A 22,816-nucleotide genomic window follows, 5' to 3' on the forward strand; every position below is an offset into this window, starting at 1 on the left:
GAAATCAAAGAACTCAGTGCATTGGGCAAACCTACTGTGAAAGATTTTTAAGTGTCAGAAAGCAAAGATTTCCTTTAAGGGGGTGCCTGACCCAAGCCATGGTGTTTTCATTCGCCTCACGTGCAGGCAAAAGCTTCACAATGAATGAGGAAGACCGAAGACTTGATGCTTTTGAATTATGGTGTTGGCAAAAATATTGAATATAACGTGGACTGCCGGGAGAACGAACAAATCTGTCTTGGAAGAAGTACATCCAGAATGTTCCTTACAAGCAAGGATGGTGAGACGTTGTCTCACGTACTTTGGACATGTTATCAGGAGGATCCTGTTCCTGGAGAAGGACATCATACTTGGTAGAGAGTCATAAAAAAGGAGAAAGACTTTCAACAAGATGGATTGATGTAGTGGCTGCAACAGCGGGCTCAAGCATAATGATTTTGAGGGTGGTGCATGATTGGGCAGTGTTTTGTTCTGTTGTATGTAGGGTAACTATGAGTAGGAACCAACTTGAAGGCACCTAACAACAACTTATAACAATGGTTCTTGGGAGTTGATCTGGCTTAGATGGTTCTTACTGAGACTGTCTCTTGTGGTTGTAGTCACAGGTGACCAGTAAATCATACTTATTTCAGTTTGTGTCTGGTTAATGTTGGGAATAATGATCCATCCCTGGTTAGATTTCTGAACTCCTGCTAGAATGAAATAGTAAGACATGCACTGAAGGAGAGAGAATTACTACTAGTAGAGCGATTTCTCCCCAACCTTGAGTTTTTATCCAGAATTCTTGTTAATTCTAAATATCTTCTTGGCAGCTGAGTGGATTTTGATTTTTGGTATGTAGGAATTGGGAGTAGCTCCGTTGAGGGATGCTTAGAGAATTGATGGGACATACTGATGAGGAGGGAGGATCCACAGAGATAGAGATGTAAAGCAAGTTACAGAGCAAGAGTAGAGGATTTTGGGATGAACCCTTGGGAAGGAGATTAGGGGAGATGAAGGAAATTGAGAAGAAAGACACTGATAAATGTATTCATGAACTTGTTGATGCTTTAAATTTGAAGATTCTTTGCTTAAAACTGGTTTGAGTTTTGCATTTCTGTCATTTAAAGGAACTCTTACTAATACTTGTTAATTTTTGTAAGTGGGCCATATTATTGCACAGCTATTGAATTAACCACATCTCTAGAAATCGATAGAAAGCCTTATATACATAAAAGTATTCCGCTGAAGCTAAAATACATTGTAGAATTTTCCTGATTTTTCTAAGCCTTTTCTCTGTTGATAATGAAATTGATTTTAAATATGTTGGGTTTCTTTAAATTAGTATTTATTGAGAATCAGATAAATTGGCCTTAAAAAAAAAAAAAAGAAACGCATCTTTATTTTGGTAGTCTTTTGCTTTGAGTCATCTTAAATTAGAAATGTATGGCAGAAAAAAAAGTTGAAATTCAGATCAAGAAAGAATATGGCCTATGCTAGTTGCTCTGGGGTGAAAATGCAAACCATATGGTCTCTCCCTTTCCAGAAGCTTGCAATGTAGTTGGGTGTGGAGGGTAATAAGTCAAGAGCACAAATAACCACCATATGACATAAGGCTGATTGGCTACAAATGCCATAAAGAGTACAAAGTTCGTGGGCCTCTCAGAGGAAGTGGTATCTAACTCTTCTTTTGCTTAACTGACACAGCACTTAAAACTTCTTAGCTTTTTGTTGTTGTTGTTGCTGTTGTTTGTTGTAACCCTTTAAAAAATGTATAATTCAGTGGTTTTAGTATATTCACAAGGTTATGCTACCACCACCACTACTTAATTCCAGAATAAACTTTTTTTTTTTTAATTTGTGTTGAGCCAAAGTGTGCCACCCAGTTCTTCAGCTCCACTACTCTCTTTTGGCTGGCATCTGGCTACTCCTGGTATTTATGTTCACCACCTGATTCCTGCAGATATTTAAATTTGCAGCCCAAGCTTGAGGAGGTTGTTTTTTCCAACTTCATTCAAACTCGCTGTCATCGAGTCATTTTCTACTCATAGTGACCCTATAGGACAGAGCAGAACTCTCTTAATAGGGTTTCCAAGGCTATAAATCTTTTTTTTTTAATAATTTTATTGTGTTTTAGGTCAGAGTTTACAGTGCAAGTTCGTTTCTCATTCAAAAATTTATACACTGTTTTGTGACATTGATTGCAATCCCAGCAATGTGACAGCACTGTCCCCCTTCCCACCCCAGGTTCCGTGTGTCCATTCATCCAGTTCTCATGTCCCTTCCTGCCTTCTCATCTTGCTTTTAGGCAGGAGTTGCCCATTTGGTCTCGTATATTTGATTGAACTAAGAAGCACATTCCTCACATGTGGTGGTGTTTGTTTTATAGGCTTGTCTAATATTTGGCTGAAAATGGGCTTCGGGAGTGGCATTTGTTCTGAGTTAGCAGGGTGTGCAGGGGCCGTAATCTTGGGGGTGCCTTTAGCCTCTGTCAGACTAGTAAATCTGGTCTTTTTTTGTAAATTTGAGTTTTGTTTTGCATTTTTCTCCTGCTCTGTCTGGGACTCTGTTGTGATCCCTGTCTGAGTGGTTGGTAGTGGTAGCTGAGCACCATCTAGCTCCTCTGGGCTGAGGCTGGTAGAGGCTGTGGTTCATGTGGCCCTTTACTCCTTGGGGCTAATATTTTCCTTGTCTTTGGTTTTCTTCCTTCTCCTTTGCCCTGGACTGGATGAGACCAATAGATGTGTCTTGGATGGCTTCTCGCAGGCTTTTAAGACCCCAGACGCCACTCACCAAAGTAGGATGTAGAACATTTTCCTTATGAACTATTTTATGCCATTTGATCTAGATGTCCTCCGAGACTATGGTCCCCAGCCCTCAGTCCCAGTAACTCGCTTCCTGGAGGTGTTTGGATGTGCCTAGGAAGCTTCACTTGTGCTGATTTCCCCTATATTGTGTGTTGTCTTTCCCTTCACTAAAGTTGACACTTACCTGCTGTCGTAGTTAGTGATTTCCTCTCTTCGTCTCACCTCTCTCTCATAACCATCAAAGACTGTTTTCTGCGTGTAAATCTTTTCTTGAGTTCTTGTAATAGTGGTCTCATACAGTATTTGTCATTTTGTGATTGACTTATTTTGCTCAGCATAATACCCTCCAGATTGATCCATGTTACAAGATGTTTCACAAATTCATGATTTTTATCATTGCATAGTATTCCAGTGTGTGTATATACCATAGTTTGTCCATTCATCTGTTGATAGGCACGTGCGTTGTTTCCATCTTTTTGCTATTGTGAATAGTGCTGCAGTGAACATGGGTGTGCATATGTCTGTTCGTGTGACAGCTCTTATTTCTCTAGGATATGTTCATAGGAGTGAGATTGCTGGATTGTATGATATTTCTATTTCTAGTTTTTTAAGGAGGCGCCATATCGTTTTACATAGTGGTTGTACCATTTTACATTCCCACCAGGAGTGCATAAGATAGTTCCAGTCTCCCAGCAACCTCTCTGACATTTGTCATTTTCTGGGGTTTTTTTTGGTTAGTGCCAGTATTGTCAGTGTGAGATGGTATCTCATTGTAGTTTTAATTTGCATTTCTGTAATGGCTAATGATTGCAGGCATTTCATCATATGTCTGCTACCTGCCTGAATGTGTTCTTTGGTGAAGTGTTTTCTGTTGCCCATTTTTTAAATTGGATTATTTGTCTTTTTGTTGTTGAGGTGTTGAAGTATTTTTGTAGATTTTAGAGATTACACCCTTGTTGGATATGTCGTAGCCAAATTTTTTTTCCCAGTCTGTAGGTTTTCTTTGTACTCTTTTGATGAGTTTGTTTAATTTTTAGGCGCTCCCAGTTATCAAGTTTATCTTCTGGTGTTTGTGCATTGTTAGTTGTGGCTTATTAGTTTATTTATGCCATGTATTAGGGCCCCTAGCATTGTCCCTATTTTTTCTCCCACAATCTTTATCATTTTAGGTTTTACATTTAGGTCTTTGATCCATTTTGAGGTAGTTTTTCTGTATTGTGTGAGGTCTGGGTCCTGTTTCATATTTTTACACATCGATATCCAGTTATGCCAGCACCATTTGTTAAAGAGACTGTCTTTTCCCCATTTAGTGGGCTTTGGCCCTTTGTCAAATATGAGTTGCCTGTAGATGGATGGAAACCCTGGTGGCGTAGTGGTTAAGAGTTCGGCTGCTAACCAGAGGTTGGCGGTTTAAATCCACCAGGTACTCCTTGGAAACCTTATGGGGTGGTTCTACTCTGTCCTGTAGGAATCAACTCAAGGGCAACAGGTTTTTTTTTTTTTTTTTAAGGTGGATAGGGCTGTAAATCTTTATGGAAGCAGACTACTGTATCTTTCTCTCACAGAGTGGCTGGTGGGTTCAAACATCCAACGTTTTGGTTAGCAGCTAAGCATTTTAACCACTGTGCCACCAGGGCTCCTTAACTTCATTCAACCTGGAAACAAATGCCTAAATTGCCCTGGGAGTGTTGGCATGGGGAGTGGGGATTGTTGTTCCACAGATGATCTTTTTCCCATACGTATCCTTTTTCCCACTCTACGCTCTGACTCCTTTAAAAATATCCCCACCACTCTGCTGTAGCCTTTTGTGAGGAACGACCTCTCATCGCCCTCCCATGGTCTTCCTTAAAATAAAATCCAAGCTCCTCTTCTTGGCTACAAATCCTAGCACGAAATTGCCCCAGCTTACCTCTCTAATTCAGCCACTCTTCCTCTTATCCCATCAGACTGACTTTTCTTTCTGTTCCATGGCACCCCAAACTTGTCCCCTCTACTTCAGATACTCTTCTCTTTGGTCTTTGCATGTCTGATTCTTCATGTCACTCATATTTCTGTTAAGTATCAGTGCTCAGAGAGGCTTTCTCTGTTCACCAAATCCAAAGCAGCTGGCTACCTGGACACACTGCCCACAACCCTAATTTAATTATGTGCACCACATCTGTCACTAATTTTTTGTTGTTATTTTGTGGTTGTTTAATATCTCTCTCCCTGACTATAATGTAAGCACAGCCAGAGCAGGTCTCTCACTTTGTTTTTATTTTTATAACTATAGCTTGAGCTTCTACAGTAGTAAATGGCACATAGTACGTGCTTGATAAATATTGTTGAATAAAAAAAAAAAAATGCTCTGAGCTGTGACCCCAGATGCTGTGGTTCACCTGCCTGTTTTCTGTCTTCCAGGAATTTGCCAAAATCTGTTCTTTGTTCATTCCTTTCCCATCACCTAGTCACAATGCCTTTATGAGTTTATCCCGTTTTCTAATTGTTTACTATTATTTCAGTAGTATTTTTGGGAGAGAGAGAGACATGTATGCCATAACTCTGCAAGTTGAAATATTGCAGTCAGGTTGAAAAACATGAACAAAGACCAAGTTAGGAAATCATGGCTTGTTTTTAGAGAATCTAGTTTAGGTTGATCGAAAGGTAGAAAATAAGGTTGAAAAAACTTAGGTTGAGGCCATGTCAGAGAGGATCTGAAATTATTTGATGAGCAGTTTGTACTTAATGCAGAATGTCATGGGGAGCTGATGTGTGTTTTTCAGCAGAAGCATGACATGAGAAGAGTCTTTAAGGAAAATTAGTTTGACAGTGATGGATTGAAGAAGAGAGGTCAGTTAGGAAGTTGCTGGAATAACCTGAGGAAGATGAAATGTGGATCTGAACCAAGATAGTGGTCATAGAAATAAAAAACGGCATGGAGTCAGAAAAATAGTTGAGCCTACTGGCACTGACGTTGATGAATTGCTATGTGATAATTACAATTAGTAACGTGAATTTTACTTTCATAGAGTAGTTGATTGTATGGAGGGCAATACTGAATATATCTTCTACCAATAATGAGTTTTAAAATATCTTTCCTAGGAATTTTATGAGATAAAGGAAACAGAAAGCAGACATTATATGGAAGCTTTGTTGGGTGGGGAATATTTGATCAACTCCAATATGTAGTGCCTCTGGATGTTGGCAAGAGGTCAAGGACTATGTTAATGAATAATGCAGGGTACAAATGTTTTACTGTTTTATTCCCTTTCTCACGTTTAGTTACAACATTTTAAAAACCAAAGTATCTTAAAAAAAAAAAACAGTTGAAGGTTGTATTTAGTTTAAGACTTTCTATTTGATTACATACTGCCTTTGATTTATAACTGAATTCTGATTTCATCCTAATCTATTTGTGACATTAACCAGCTTAAAAAAAAAAAAGTTACTTGATTTCTTCATCTGAAGATTAGAAATAATTATCTTTTACCTCTGTGAAACAATTATCTGATGAATAGTTGTTTTTCAGAATGTTAAACTTCTCTTTGCCTTAAGTAAAACCAACTTTATTATGACCAAAATAAGCTAAAAAGTTAATTTAGTAAGCCAGGCAAATTTAGAAAGGGTAACACACACACACACACAAAATAAAACTATATACTGAAGAAATACATAATTGTTTTCCAAAGTCCTTAGATTAAAATAATACTATATTTGATAAGAAAATGTTTGAAGCCTGTATTTGAAGCCTAAGTAAGATACTTTTTTTTTCTTAGTTTTATTTCTGAATTTTAAATGATCTATTTGTTGACATACTCTGTTTTTCTAAACTACAAGCTTCCTGAGGGCATAGGATGTTTTTTCTTTTATCTCCCTCCCTTTCTTTTTTCCTCAACTTATTTTGATATACAGTGATTTCAAACTTATAGAAAAGTTGTAAGAAGTATACACAAAGAACTCCCATATATCCTTTACTCAGATTCACCTATGATTTATACTTTGCCAGATTTCATTCTTCCTCCCTATACACCCACAGACACACGCATTCATAAATGCACACTTTATTTTCTGAGCCATTGGCAATAAGTTGCAGACATTTTGCCCCTTTACATACAAATTCTTTAGTGTGTAATTCCTAAGAACAAAGACATTCTCTTACATAACCGCAGTTGTTAGCTACGATAGAGTCGATTCATGGTAACCCCACGTGTGCAAAGTAGAACTGTTCCATGCAGTTTTCAAGGCTGTGACCTTTTGGAAGCAGATCACCAGGCCTGTCTTCCTAGGTACCTCTGGGTGAGTTTGAACTGCCAGCCTTTCGGCTAGTAGTTGAACACTTAACCTTTTACGCCACACAAGAACTCCTGAGGAGGCTGTGTTGTTACTGTTAGTTGCCATTGAGCCTGTTTCGACTCATAGTGACCCTTTGTACAACAGAACAAAACACTGCCCCATCTGGGACCATCCTCACAATCATTGCTATGTTTGACCCCATTGTTGCAGCCAGTGTGTCAGTCCATCTCATTGAGGGTCTTCCTTTCTTTTGCTGACCTCTGCCTTACCAAGCATAATGTCCTTCTCCAGGGACTGGTCCCTCCTGAGAACATGTGCAAAGTATGTGAGACAAAAATCTCGCCATCTTTGCTTCTAAGGAGCATTCTGGCTGTACTTCTTCCAAAACAGATTTGTTTGTTCTTCTGGCAGTCTGTGATATATTCAGTGTTCTTTGCCAACACCATAATTCAAAGGCATCAATTCTGTTTCTGTTGTCCTCATTCATTGTCCAGCTTTCGCATGCATGTGAGGTGATTGAAAATAGCATGGCTTGGGTCCGGTGCCCCTTAGTCCTCAAAGTGACATCTTTTAGATTTGCTTCATGCCCAGGCCTCCGAAAGGAACTGTTTGTAGAGAATTTGTTTATGAAGATACTTCTATGTTTACTATCTCTTCCACAGGTTTAATGTTCTTTGACATGATGGAAGCTATCCTTGTTATTTCACACAGTACATAGCATAATGCTGTTTGTAAGAAAGTGTTTTGAAGTGTTTGCCTCCAAGTTTAACTTGGGACCTTTTCTTTGAGAACTAGCAACCTATGGAGAGAACTTCAGTGATGGATACACAAAAAGCAACCTTTATTTATTTTATATATATATATATATTTTTATTAACTTTTATTGAGCTTCCAGTGAACGTTTACAAATCAAGTCAGACTGTCACATATAAGTTTATATACATCTTACTCCATACACCCGCTTGCTCTACCCCTGATGAGTCAGCCCTTCCAGCCTCTCCTTTCGTGACATTTTTGCCAGCTTCCAACTCTCTCTATCCTCCCATCTCCCCTCCAGACAGGAGATGCCAACACAGTCTCAAGTGTCCGCCTGATATAATTAGCTCGCTCTTCATGCAGCCTTTATTTTTTATTTTCCTTTAACTCATCTGCTTTATAAATTAAGAACAGAAACTACAAAATGATTTTTATTTAAGAATAGGCATACAGTAGAAAAGAGTCCTCAGAAAGAGAATCTGGTGTATATATAGAACATAAACATATAAATGATGGAAACATTGTGAGGGATGGAAAATTCAGAATTTGGGGAGAAAGAAATTTATATCCTCACCCTCACATTATATGCCAAACTAAGCTACCTATGTAAAATGTAGTAACTACGTAAAAGAATAAATAAAATAAGCTAACAATTTACATAAACACTTACCTGATTTCTGGATGCAGAAATATAAAGCAGTAGAAAATTCACCAGGAAAAGAATTTATACATTTGATAACTTAAAGTAAAACTTGTTGCAGTACCTTAAAAAAAATTTTTTTTAAAAGTACGTCCAACAAAGTTAAAAGACAAAACCTGAGGAAAGTGTTGCTATACACATGCATATGGTTAATATCTTGATTCTGTAAAGAACTCATACAAATTCCTTTTTAAACCTTTTAAGGCTGTTGACTTATTATTTTTTTTTTTCCATTTTGGCAGTTTACAAATGATGCTATTTCGTTCAGAGCAGAACTAAAGGTCCTGTAGTAAATAATGTAGTTATAGGAATCAATATACTGTCCCGTGCCCCCTTCAGAGGAGGAGTTAATGGCCCTGCGTCTCTTGCTGGTCTCACTTCACTTTACAGTATGCTGTGTCCTACTTCTCTCCAGTTTCTTCTGTGCTCCAGCTTCCTCCCTCCTGGTTTTTATGGTCCCTCTTCCTCTTTTTGTGCCCTAACTAAATTTAACAGTTTTTTTCTTACTGTTTCTTTTGTCTGATACAGATTTCCTTCCTCTTGCTTTTATTTTGCAACAGTTGTATCTTGCACCGTTGGGGGTACTCCTTGAACCTGGAAGTCTGCTCTCCTCCCCCCTCCTCTAGTGCTTGTTTTTCTTTAGAATTATTTATCAGAGTAGGAGGTGTTTTTTAAAAACCATTTTTGTGAGAGAGCTACCTAACTGGAAATAAAGAACTGCAGTTTCTAAATGAATAACTGAAAAGAAGCATGGAGCTGTGGTAAAAGAAGAGGAATATAATTGGGTATGTTAATCCGTAGATCCTGTTGTTGTTGTTAGGTCCCGTTGAGTCGGTTCCGACTCATAGCAACCCTATGCACAACAGAACGAAACACTGCCTGGTCCTGCGCCATCCTTAAAATTGTTGTTATGCTTGAGCTCGTTGTTGCACCCACTGGGTCAATCCACCTCGTTGAGGGTCTTCCTCTTTTCCGCTGACCCTGTACTCTGCCAAGCATGATGTCCTTCTCCAGGGACTGATCCCTCCTGAAAACATGTTCAAAGTATATAAGACGCAGTCTTGCCATCCTTGCCTCTAAGGAGCATTCTGGGCGCACTTCTCCCAAGACAGATTTGTTCGTTCTTTTGGCAGTCCATGGTATATTCAATATTCTTCGCCAACACTGCAATTGAAAGGCGTCAGTTCTTCTTTGGTCTTCCTTATTCATTGTTCAGCTTTCACAAGCATATAATGAATGGGAAGGAAAATACCATGGCTTGGGTCAGGCACACCTTAGTCTTCAGGGTGACATCTTTGCTCTTCAACACTTTGAAGAGGTCCTTTGCAGCAGATTTGCCCAATGCAATGCGTCTTTTGATTTCTTGACTGCTGCTTCCATGGCTGTTGATTGTGGATCCAAGTAAAATGAAATCCTTGACAACTTCAATCGTTTCTCCATTTATCATGATGTTGCTCATTGGTCCAGTTGTGAGGATTTTTGTTTTCTTTATGTTGAGGTGCAATCCATACTGAAGGCTGTGGTCTTTGATCTTCATTAGTAAGTGCTTCAAGTCCTCTTCACTTTCAGCAAGCAAGGTTGTGTCATCTGCATAATGCAGGTTGTTAATGAGTCTTCCTCCGTTCCTGATGCCCCGTTCTTCTTCATATAGTCCAGCTTCTTGTATTATTTGTTCAGCATACAGATTAAATAGGTATGGTGACAGAATACAACCCTGATGCACACCTTTCCTGACTTTAAACCAATCAGTATCCCCTTGTTCTGTCCGAACAGCTGCCTCTTCATCTATGTAAAGGTTCCTCATGAGCACAATTAAGCGTTCTGGAATTCCCATTCTTCGCAGTGTTATCCATAGTTTGTTATGATCCACACAGTTGAATGCCTCTGCATAGTCAATAAAACACAGGTAAACATCCTTCTGGTATTCTCTGCTTTCAGCCAGGATTCATCTGACATCAGCAGTGGTATCCCTGGTTCCACACATGTCCTCTTCTGAAACCAGCCTCCATTTCTGGCAGTTCCCTGTCGATACACTGCTGCAGCTGTTTTTGAATGATCTTCAGCAAAATTTTGCTTGCATTTGATATTAATGATATTGTTCTATAATTTCCACGTTCGGTTGGCTCACCTTTCTTGGGAATAGGCATAAATATGGATCTCTTCCAGTCAGTTGGGCAGGAAGCTGTCTTCCATATTTCTTGGCATAGATGAGTGAGCACCTTCAGCGCTGCATCTATTTGTTGAAACACCTCAATTGATATTCCATCAATTCCTGGAGCCTTATTTTTCGCCAGTGCCTTCAGAGCAGCTTGGACTTCTTCCTTCAGTACCATTGGTTCCTGATCATATGCCACCTCTTGAAATGGTTGAATAATGAGTAATTCTTTTTGGTATAATGACTCTGTGTATTCTTTCCATCTTCTTTTGATGCTTCCTGCGTCATTTAATATTTTCCCCATAGAATCCTTCACTATTGCAACTCAAGGCTTGAATTTTTTCTTCAGTTCTTTCGGCTCGAGAAACGCCAAGTGTGTTCTTCTCTTTTGGTTTTCCATCTCCAGCTCTTTGCACATGTCATTATAATACTTTACTTTGTCTTCTCGAGAGGCCCTTTGAAATCTTCTGTTCAGTTCTTTTACTTCATCAATTCTTCCTTTTGCTTTAGCTGCTCAATGCTCAATAGCAACTTTCAGAGTCTCCTCTGACATCCATCTTGGTCTTTTCTTTCTTTCCTGCCTTTTCACTGACCTCTTGCTTTCTTCATGGATGATGTCCGGGGATCCTAATATTTCCTAATTTCTCTACAGATTTAGGGAGTACTCTTTCTAGGTTAGGAGCCCTGGTATAATGGTTAGTCGCTCAGCTGCTAACTGAAAGGTTGACAGCTCGAACCCACCAGCAGATCCATAGGAGAAAAGATCTGACGATCTGTTCCCATAAAAGATTTCTGCCTGGGAAATCCTATGGGGACAGTTCTACTCTGTCATATAGGATCGCTATGAGTCAGAATTGACTCGAGGGCATACAACATCAGCTTTCTAGGTGTTCTGCCTTTAACTAAATTGTGGTTAGGCAAAAGTACTTTACCTAGCAAGTCCTCCAAATAATTACAACACAACACAGCAGTGGTTGTCAAACATTAGTGGACCTAAGCAGTAGCTGGGGAGACTTGTTCAAAATGTCTCATTCTCTTGAAATTGATATTCAGTAGATCTTAGGCGGAGCCCTGGTGGCACTGTGGTTAAGGGCTCGGCTGCTAACCAAAAGGTGGGCAGTTTGAAGGGACAAAAAGACATTGGTAATAAATAAGGCACTCTGGCTATATGGCATGCATTTTTTTTTTCCACCCTCTAGGTATGTGACCTGTAACCATTCATTCTACACACACTTCTCTATTTCAGATGGAGCAACTGTCAGATGAAGAAATTGACCATGGTGCTGAAGAAGACAGTGACAAGGAAGATCAGGACCTGGACAAAATGTTTGGAGCCTGGCTTGGGGAACTAGACAAACTTACTCAGGTTAGAAGTTAGTACTTAAAAAACTGGTTGAGGATTCAAAGACATCACTGTGTGCTGAACTTTTAATGTTTAGACGTAAGGATATGGACATAAATTTAAAGATACTGCAAGGAAGAAAAAATGTTCAGAACATTAACAAGTAAATGAATGGTAACTCTAGACACAGATCTTATTCTTCTGTGGTTATTTTAAGTTTAAAAAAAAAAAAATACTTGTGACAGAGATCCTGTTCATCTTGTCATACATTTGTGATTGCTAGCTAAAAAAAATTTTAAAGTCTAAATTTTAGCAGATCCAATCCCCTAAGTAAATTTGAATATATTTTATAACAAATAATTTCCTCTCATGCAGGTGTTTTCTCTTACAGGGTTTCAGAATACTGACAAAATTTTATTTCAGGCTGCATTTTTAACCAGTGGCAAAGCCTTTTTATTTTATTGGACATTGGATTTTTTAAAAAAAGAATGACCTTATCATCTAAGCCAGGACGCTTTTTAGAATAAAAGAATATACGGTATTACTGCCCTAGCTAATACACTATAATCAGTATATGAAGGTGCTTATGTTCATTAAAATAAATTTAACTTCATGACAGAGAGAGCATTAGAATAAAACTTAGTTTCCTTGATCCTTAAATAATGGCTGTGGGAAGAAATTTCATATAAAACTGATACAAGATTCTTTGACTAATGAGAAAGTAAGGGGAAACTTCAAGTACCAATTTTGTCTCTTTAACTATTTCTGTAGCAGTCTGGAATTGAAACCTATAAACTCTTATATAATTCTTGCTAGGTCATTTTGAAAGGCAAATGTTTCTGTGACCATAATCTGTTAATACTAAATTTTGGAATAATATTTTCAGTTCTACTGGGATTTCATGGGGATCGTTTCCTTCATCTCTGATTAGGAGGAGTAAAATTATCTATTGTAAGAAAGGTCTTTTCTTATGTCCATAGTTACCAAATCCTTTCAGTTTAGTACTTAATTAAAAAAATAAATACGATTTTGACATAGAGGGATTACTAGACTGTGCAATTCTATGCTGGGAAAAAAGCAGAAACGAAGTAGAGGAAACAGAAGATGATAGCATGTAAAAGAAAGTATACAAGGACCAGCTGATTTCTTGGAGTGTCCTGGAATATGTGGCTTTTTTTTCTAAACTTGGGGAGAGGCCCAAAAGAGAGAAGACAGGTGGGTATTAGGCCAGTGCTCTAGGTTGAGTCAGAAGTCCACGGCCCCCCACTGTAGACAGCCTCCCTACTGTTTTGGAACTGTCAAAGTTTTGCTTCCTTGGAATACTGGACTTAAAAAAGAAAACTAAATTTAAATTCAAAGTATAGTGTTAAAGTTTGGATAGAAATTGTTAACATGTTTAAATTAAAAATTTTTTAATTTTCTGACATATAGATATGAAGAATCACTCACTAAAAAGTTGGCTTCTAAACTGTAGCGCTTCTCAATATTATGTAAATATGTCTTTAGAGACAAAACAGATTAAAACTGTTGGCATAGTATGGCTTGCTGCTAACAAGCTACCTTTTAATGCTTTGGAAATTAAAAAAATGCTTTACTTACTAAGTTAGTGGTTAAACCTCAAGTTTCTTGCTTATTTCATTACTCTGGTTCACTTGGAAAGTGTCATCTGTGTAACCTACATCACTGTTAATGAGATTTTAAACTTTATATTAAAGCAAGTTCAGTTTTAAGTGGCTGGTAAATCTTCTAAAATAATTTGTAAAAATTCATGTGTTTGTGCATTTTTCTGGGAGAGGGTTCATAGTTTTTATCAAATTCACAATGACTCCAAAAAGTTAAAAACCAATTTTTTGTCATTAAGAAGTATTCTTTACTATTGCCTTTGTTGCCCATCACCGTGTACATAGCAGGTAATTATAATATTAGTTTATTTGAACTCATAAGTAGATTGGCTTTTAATATATCCTCAAATATATTCAAGTTGTTATACAAAAAATATTAGCTATCTGTTATTCTCTGTGTCTGCTGAGAGTAGGATTAGGGCCTAAATTGCAGAAGGAGGATTAGGTTTGAGATTAGAGAAGACTTTCCTGGTTGTTTTGTGAATTTTGAAATAAGGCACTGAAGAGGCCGTGGATCTCCTTCATTTGATATTTTTAAAAATAGGATAGACACTATCTGTATGGGTTCATTTTAATACTATCTTGATGTAAGTGAATAAAGAAGATAGCATTCTGATCTAATTCTATGATTCTATAAATACAATATCTAGCACTTTTTAAAAAATTTGAAACCTATTTAATACTATATTTTTTAATACTATGTAGTATTAGATTTCAGATTTATATATATTATATATTTATATATAATCAAATTTAAATATATTTAATTATTTAAAAAAAAAAGGAAACAAACCCATTCCCATCGAGTCGATTCTGACTTACAGTGATCCTATAGGACAGAGTAGACCTACCCCATAGAGTTGCCAGGGAGCAGCTGGTGGATTCGAACTGCCAGCCTTTTGGTGAGCAGCTGTAGCACTTAACCACTGTGTCACCAGGGTTTCCACTTAATTATAAATAGAAATTAAACTTTAAAAGATCAATCCTATTTTGCAAATGTATTTAAATGAATAGATGCTAAATAGCTACTGACCCTTTCCCTGAATTTCTTTATTGTAAACATCTTACTTTCTTTATTACAGAAAGGTTAGGGAGAAAAAGTGTCATTAAAAAGGCAGTGAGATAACTTACAAGGCACCCTTTTCCTGAAGTGCAGTATAATTGTAGCCTTGTTACAGACAGGGTTGGCAGTTTAGCTGCGTTACTGTTTGTCCCTATCTTGATAGGGCTTAAAAAGAACAAGGCTATTCCATCATTGTTTGAAGTTGTAGCTACTCTCTGTTAAGTTCTTGGGTTTCACTAATTTTGAGCCCAGAACTCTCCCTTATCTTAAGGGTACTTCATGCCAAGAATGAGATTGTGCTGACCAAAAACAAATCCCTTTGAAGAAAGATAACAGAACTCTCTACAGGGTTCTTTTCTGTCTCTTAATCATACCATATTCATATACCTAGCTTATTTTTAGTGAATATATGTATAGTGAAGTCAGCCACTATGCACTATGTATTTGGAAAGATATTTAGTCTGAACTATGACAGTCTCAAGTGTTTATGTGCTTAAGCATGTATCCACAAATTGAAATAACTATAATCAAAATTATAATGTGAAAACCAATTACACTTTTCCTTAATGCTATTACTTCGAAGAACATTGGTTTTGTTAACTATTATGTGGTAATTCACTTAATCACAAAACAAACTTTACTTACTTGTTGATGTAATGGAAGCCTGAATTTAATATATCACTTACTAAACGTTCTTTTTTAAAGAGTTTGGATTCTGACAAGCCCGTGGAACCAGTAAAAAGATCTCCTCTTCGCCAGGAAACAAACATGGCCAATTTTTCTTATCGCTTCTCCATATACAACTTGAATGGTAAGATGTAATTGGAAATAAAATTTAAAGTAGTATACTAAGTTATATAGAAGCAATGTAGCTGTAATTCCCAGTAGCTCAAGATAAAAACTATGTGCATATTTTTTACTGAATTCTTACATTTCTTGATTTATACATTCATTATATTACTAACTCAAATTATTACAGAAAAAATAAATTAACAGAACTGAAATATTTTTCTACTTGATTTATAATAATTAACAAAGTACATATTCAGGTAGAACACCAAACAAATGTAATTGCATTGTTATTTTTTCATTGGGTTTAAAGTCCAGTGAAATTACTTGTGGGTAGTTTTAAAATCAGCCCTTTTGACCTTTATTTCATGTACTCTGTGTAGTCAACTTTATGGTATTTAGAGTTGACATTCTAATCTAATTTTTCTTGGCCTTACACTTCTGTGTTTTCATGCCTTCACTTTGTTCAGTACTAGCATTTCTACTAGGACACTGATCATGTTCACCACTTATTAGAAGTTTGGGTCAAAAGTTGAATGGGGAATGTGGTGAAAACCAAGGAACGGTATAAGATTTTTGCATTATTTTTGTCTTCCAATTCACAATTTTATTCTCCTTCGATTACTACAAATCTTAAAAAGATGAACTATTTATTTCTAAAAATTTCTCTTGGAATTTAAAACAAACAAAAAAGCTGTTACAAATACTTTATTTGGTTGACTTTATACCCAGTGGGAAACCCTGGTGGCGTTAGCAGTTAAAAGCTGCTAAGCAAAAGGTGGGTAATTTGAATCTGCGAGGCACTCCTTGGAAACCATATGGGGCAATTCTACTCTGTCGTATAGGGTCACTATGAGTCACAGTCAACTCATCGGCAATGTATTTGGTATGCCCAATGGGATGAAATCTTTTGCCTCTTCCCTTGCATTTGTTAACTGATTTATAATAAAATGTATAAATTCTGATTGAATGTGTTCTAGAGAAATTGTGTGTGTTTCCACTGCAGAAGCTCTCAATCAGGGAGAGACTGTGGACCTGGATGCTCTGATGGCCGATCTTTGCTCCATAGAGCAGGAGCTCAGCAGTATTGGTTCAGGAAATAGTAAGCGTCAAATCACAGAAACAAAGGCTTCTCAGAAATTACCTGCTAGCCGACATACATCAAAACATGGCACCTTGAAAGGATTGTCTTCTTCATCTAATAGGATTAGTAAACCTTCACATGCCAACTACTCTCTGGATGACATCACTGCACAGTTAGAACAGGCCTCCTTGAGCATGGATGAGGCTGCCCAGCAATCAGCACTAGAAGATACTAAGCCTTTAGTCACTAATCAGCACAGAAGAACAGCATCAGCAGGCACAGTGAGTGATGCTGAAGTACGTTCTATTAGCAACTCCTCCCGTTCCAGCATCACTTCCGCAGCCTCCAGCATGGACTCTTTGGATATTGATAAAGTAGCGCGCCCTCAAGAACTGGATTTGACACATCAGGGGCAACCAATTACTGAGGTAAATAGATGGCATTTTTTCCCAAATATTTTAGCATTTATGACGCTTTGTATGGGGGAAGTAATATTTTAAAAGTGTAGTTTTCATTACTTTCTTATTCTACGCTTAAAATTTCTGAAACCTACTCATGAGCTAAGTTTTAAAATTACCCTACAGAAAGAATATATTGCCAGACGCGGCAGTGTCACAAAGACCATTGAGATTTAGTTTCTTCTTTTTTATTCTTGTATTTGGAAGTTTTTTAATTAATGTCAGTCATCTCACATGATTAAAAAATCTTAAATGTGGTTTATAATTGATGACATTTGGCAAAGTCATCATAGTTACTACGTTGATAATTGCTTTTTAATGTATGTTTATTTTAGAATAACATCTTAAGAAGAAAAACACTCATTTCCCCATTGTAGCTCTCCAAGATCCTAGTTTTCAGTAGGTTGTAATAATCTGAGCTTATTCCATTTTATTGTCAAAGAGTCAAAATGGTGTAGTGGAAGGAACAACTGGCTTTGAAACTAGAAAACTTGGTTCCAAGTCTTCCCTCTCCCAGCAGAAACACTTTAAATGGTATCTAATAGCATTCATGGGCAAGGATGCCAGTATTCAGTGGTGTAATACAAGACTGTAGGATAGGAGTTCAGTTGCTTGTAAGGTTTGGTGACCAAACCAGGAATAGAGCAGGGAAAGGATTAAAGCCATTCACTACCTCTGGACCTTAAACGAGTCATGCTACCTCTCTGAACATTAGCTTCTCATAAGTAAAATGGAGCTAATAGTACTTGGTCTACCTTCCTCATGGGGTGGTTCAGAGAATATGATACGATGTGCGAATAGATCTTAAAAAGATGACGTTTTTCTGGGTGTAGTGGGGTGAGGGTAGGGAATGGATTTGTGATGCAGTAAGTTTAACAAAAAAAGCTGAGTTTGGTGAAGGCGAATAATTTATTGGTTTGTTTTCCTCAAGGAGATGGCAATTCAGTCATAGAGTAGGAGCAAGAAAGAAGAAAATCAATGGGGGCAAAATAAAGCCAGGTTTTCCAAGCAGCTTGTTTATAGTGTTCTCTAATACAGGGTAAAAGAATTCTGTTTATGAATAATCAACACTGAAGAAAAATATTGCAAAACACTGTTTAAGGGATTGTGAGAAATTTAAAATTTATACCTGTTATTTGACGTAATCATTTTTTTCCCTATTGATTTAGTTCTTCAGATTAAAATTCTGTCAGTCAGTAACTCTTGGTACCTAGCCATGTGCATAGCTTTTCTCCAGGTACTGTGGAGCACAAGAAGCCCTGATGGCACAGTGATTAAGAGCTCAGCCGCTAACCAAAAGGTCAGCAGTTTGAATCCACCAGCTGCTCCTTGGAAATTGTGTGGGATAGTTCTACTCTGTCCTGTAAGGTTGCTGTAAGTCAGAATCAGCTGTGTGGCAGTGGGTTTTATGGGTTTATGGAGCACAAAACAAATTATAAACCGTGGTGGTTTAGAGAATAAACTTGAGTTTTATTGTTTGTAAAGACAGTTACCAAATTACATCAATCTAAAGAATAAACTCATTTTGTGTTTAAAATTAAACTTAGTGAAGAGGTGTGTGTTCTGTAAAGAACCTGAAAACCTTGTGCCACCTCAGGATTATATTTAGCATTGACTTCTTGGTATGTGCCATTTTATGACTTTGAGGTTTACCTTTTGGAGTATGAGCTATATTTTTTATCAAGGATGCGCTCTTTTCATCATTCTGTGTTTTGTATGTTGATACTTCTTCTTTCCAATCAGATTAATTTTGAGTTGGATCAAGAGCATGAGGACAGGTTGTGAACTAATCATTAAGAATCTTTTAATATATGTGTGTGTGTATTTTTCCATCTGTAAAATATACTCAAGAAAGTTCAAACAATACAAGAGCATATAAGGTGAAAAGGCCTTCTCTCGAAAGGGGCCCAGTGTCAATGGCTCAGCGTTCAAACAGGAGGCAGGAAGACCCCAGGAGAGAAGATGGCAGCTCCTCCTGGGAGCAAGTTCTCCCCAGAAGAGTCCTCCTTCTCCAAGCAAACACACTTAAAATATTGGTATTCATGGGCAAGGATACCAGTATGCAGTGGTGTGTAATATAAGACTGTAGGGTCAGAGTTTCACTGCCTATAAGTTTTGGTGAGCAAACCAGAAGTAAAGTAGAGAAAGGAGTTAAAGTCTTGTTTATCTAGCCTATTCTCTTCTTGCCTTGCTCAGAAGGGGGTAGAAAGTGGTCTATCAAAACCTGGAACTTAGTTTAATATGTGTTTTTCTGGATGTAATCTGTTCTGATTCAAATTAAAAAAAAAAAAAAAAAGAAGCAAGCTTACTAGATTCCAAATCCACGTATCAAATTGCCCTTAAATTCAAATTTTAAAAGTAATTTAGTTAGTTTTGCGTGCATAGGGTTTAAAGAGTTCTGTGAGACTTGTTACAAAAAACAGTACACACACACAGACATCTATGGTATTTACCGCCATGTCATTAAATGCACACTTGTATCTCCACTTTTTGATTTTTCAGTTGTATGTACTGACTTCTTACTCTGACAGATGACCACACAGCTCTCTTTAAACAGTTTCCCCTACCACTCACTCCTGTTTACCCACCCTTCTCTAATATATTCTTGTTCATATTATGATGATTATATGCTTACAATTTACAGCTAAACTCTGTATACTTTTATTACATTTCTGCTGTTCAATAACATTTTACTTTTTCCTAGAATTATTGTCTTGTAGATTAAAAAAAAATACTGTTTTCTATATATTTATCAATATTTCAACTCTAAACTTTCCCCCAGTTGATTAAATCATGATTCAAATAGATGAAGTGTTCTATTTCATCTTGAAATATTCTTCTCTGCCTTTTTTAGTCTTCATTTTAGGATCATATCTTAGGTCTTTTCTCTCACACTGATGATCTTCTCCAGAGAAAATTCTTGCAATCCCCTGCATGGTGGGACATATTGCCTGGCTGCTAGTGTTTTAGCAGCCCGTTTGGGAAAGAAGGGTCCTCAATGTTCAATATGCAAACTTACATTTAATCCTTGTAGGTCAGGGTTTCTCAGCCATTGGCACTGTGAACATTTTGGGCCCGATAATTCTTTGTCATTGGTATCTGTGCACTGTCGGATGTTTAGCAGCATTCCTGACCTTTGTAAGCTAGATTCCAGTAGCATATCCCTCCTCCCCTGAGTTGTGACAACAAAAACGTCCCCAGACATTGCTGCGTGGGCCTTGTCGGGCACAATCACCCCACTGTGAGAATCTGACTGCTCTGGGTAGAGTTAACAGCAGGTAAGAGCCCTCTTTTCATGGAAAATGAACTTGGGTATTCCTTCTCCTGGTATTCTTTTCGTTAAAACATACTGGATCAGGGTAAATAAAGAATGTTACCAGGTAAGGTGAGAACTGGCACAGGATTGGGCAACATGAGGTTTCTATGAATCAGAGCCGGTTCCACGGCACCTAACAACAACAACAACCAGGTAATATTGTTTATCGTAATATTGTCCTGTGATTGGTAAGTACGTATGGGCCAGGAAGAAAAGACATGGACCTTAACTTTCTGGTGTGCAGTGTAACTCTTATAAGTGAGCATGATCATGCCACTTTAGGTGTCCTGGAGACTATGTTCATTGGCTGTTACACGGTCCTACTGGTTCCTGTGGAGCAGGAAGCTTCCCTGAGCCAGGGTGATTTCATTCAGTTGGTCTCTTTCCCTTACATTGAGCTGTCTTGTGGGATCAAAAAAGGCTCCTGGAGGACGCTATGAACTCCTGCTGAAGGTTGGTGTGTCTGATGCTGGCCTGTGGTCTTTGTCTTTCTACACAACTAAGTGAACCTGGTGCCACTGTGTGGCCCATTGAGTCCTGTGGGTGTGAATATCAATCTGAGACTGAGACCACTTCTGGTGGATGAGTAAAAGAGCGCATCTGGGGGTTAACTGCTTTCTTAAATACATAACCAGTCCTCCTGCTTTCAGTCCCACCGTCACTTCTTCTGCGGCTTTTGGAGCCTTTCGAGGTTTTAAGATGGGGTTGCTTCTCTTCTTTCCTCCAATGCTGGCTTAGCTCTCAGCTCTTTTTTTGGAGCTGCTAATTTGGTTACCACTTAGCCATGTGCTTTCTACCTTCCAAAATTTTGTCATTGTCTTCTTGTGAGTTTGTCTTTTTAAAAAACAGCCCTTCATTTTTGTTCTGGTGGGATTTGAGGAGGGAGTGGAGCTACCCACCTCATTGGTTCCTTTGTGGGTGTCATGTCTACAACTTCTTGATCTTGCAGTGTCCCTTGATGCACTCCTTAGACTACCTCTGTGCCTATACCCCACCTCCTTTTGTGACCTCATCTAGAGCTTTAAATTATAAATGTACTGACAACTCCCAAATTGTAATACCCTATTTCATTTCTTTAAGACAGACTCCCATACACACACATTTTAATCCCTCAAATAATAGTTTTCAACTGGGGATTATATTGCCCAGGGCATTCGGCAGTGTCTAGAGACATTTTTTGGTTGTCACTGATGGAATGGTACTACTGGCATCTAGTGGGTAAAGGCCAGGGGTGCTGCTTAACGTCCTTCAGTGCACAGGACAGCCCTCCATAGCAAAGAACTATCTGTCTCAAAGCGTCAGTAGTGCCACAGTTGAGAAACACTGCTCTAAAATCAAGTGGTATCTGTCAGTCACTGTCAGCAGGATGGCAGTTATGTTGCATGAAGCCTTCTGTTGACAGTTTCTTATAAAGAGCAAGAAGTGCCAGCATCAAATCATCTTAGACTCAAGGAAATACAGGTATCTTTAGCCACCATCTCACTCCTGAACTTGAGGCTCATATATCCACCTGCCTAATCAGTATCTTTGTTGTTGTTGTTAGGTGCCGTTGAGTCTGTTCCAACTCACAGCGAGCCTGTGTACAACAGAACAAAACATTGCCCGGTCCTGAGCCATCCTCACAATTGTTGTTACGCTTGAGCCCATTGTTGCAGCCACTGTGTCAGTCTATCTTGTTGAGAGTCTTCCTCTTTTTCACTGACCTTCTGATTTACCAAGCAGGATGTCCTTCTCCAGGGACTGGTCCCTCCTGATGTCCAAAGTACGTGAGACAGTCTCACTGTCCTTGTTTCTAAGGAGCATTCTGGCTGTGCTTCTTCCAAGACAGATTTGTTTGTTCTTCTGGCAGCCCATGATAACATTCCGTATTCTCCACCAACACCACAATTCAAAGGCGTCAGTTCTCCTTCAGCCTTCCTTATTCATCGTCTAGCTTTCACATGCATATTTGGGTGTCTAATAAGCAGCTCAAATTTAACTGATCCAAAACTGAACCCCTGATCTTTTTTCCCCAACTTCTCCCACAGTCTTCTCTAAGTTATTGGCTACTTCATCCTTCCATTTCATCAAGCAGAACCCTTGAAGTCTTTATCTGCTTCTTTTTCTTTCCACTCCTCATCCAGTACTGTAGCAAATTCTGCTTACTTTACCTTCAGAATAGATTAAGAATTTCATCACTTCTCACTGCCTTTACTGCTAGCATGCAGCATCATTGTGGATATAGGTTTTTGTAATGGCCTCCCAACTAGTCTTTCTGTGAATACCTTCCCCTTTACAGTTTATTGTCCACACTGCAGCCTGAGTAATCCTGTTTAAAGGTAAGTCAAATTGTGCCACTCTTCTGTTCAGGCCCAGAGGCTTTGTGTCCTCCTCATAAACCCAAACCAAACCCATTGAGTCGATTCTGACTCAGTGACCCTATAGGACAGAATAGAACTGCCCCATAGGGTTTCCACGGAGTGGCTGGTAGATT

At 38.2% G+C, this 22,816-nt stretch overlaps 1 protein-coding gene across 4 annotated transcripts in view; it reads left to right on the forward strand.

Moving 5' to 3' along the window:
• Positions 1–22,816, forward strand: part of RAPH1 (Ras association (RalGDS/AF-6) and pleckstrin homology domains 1) — a 92,647-nt gene that overhangs the window by 18,831 nt on the left and 51,000 nt on the right. For all 4 annotated transcript variants that reach the window (XM_064286776.1, XM_064286775.1, XM_064286773.1 and 1 more), the window contains exons 2-4: positions 11,916–12,035; positions 15,402–15,507; positions 16,492–16,997. In XM_064286776.1, the coding sequence (XP_064142846.1) occupies positions 11,916–12,035; positions 15,402–15,507; positions 16,492–16,997 (732 nt within the window). The remainder of the gene's footprint in view (positions 1–11,915; positions 12,036–15,401; positions 15,508–16,491; positions 16,998–22,816) is intronic.

The sequence above is a fragment of the Loxodonta africana genome, chromosome 6 (assembly GCF_030014295.1).
Source record: "Loxodonta africana isolate mLoxAfr1 chromosome 6, mLoxAfr1.hap2, whole genome shotgun sequence".
Taxonomy (NCBI): Eukaryota; Metazoa; Chordata; class Mammalia; order Proboscidea; family Elephantidae; genus Loxodonta; species Loxodonta africana.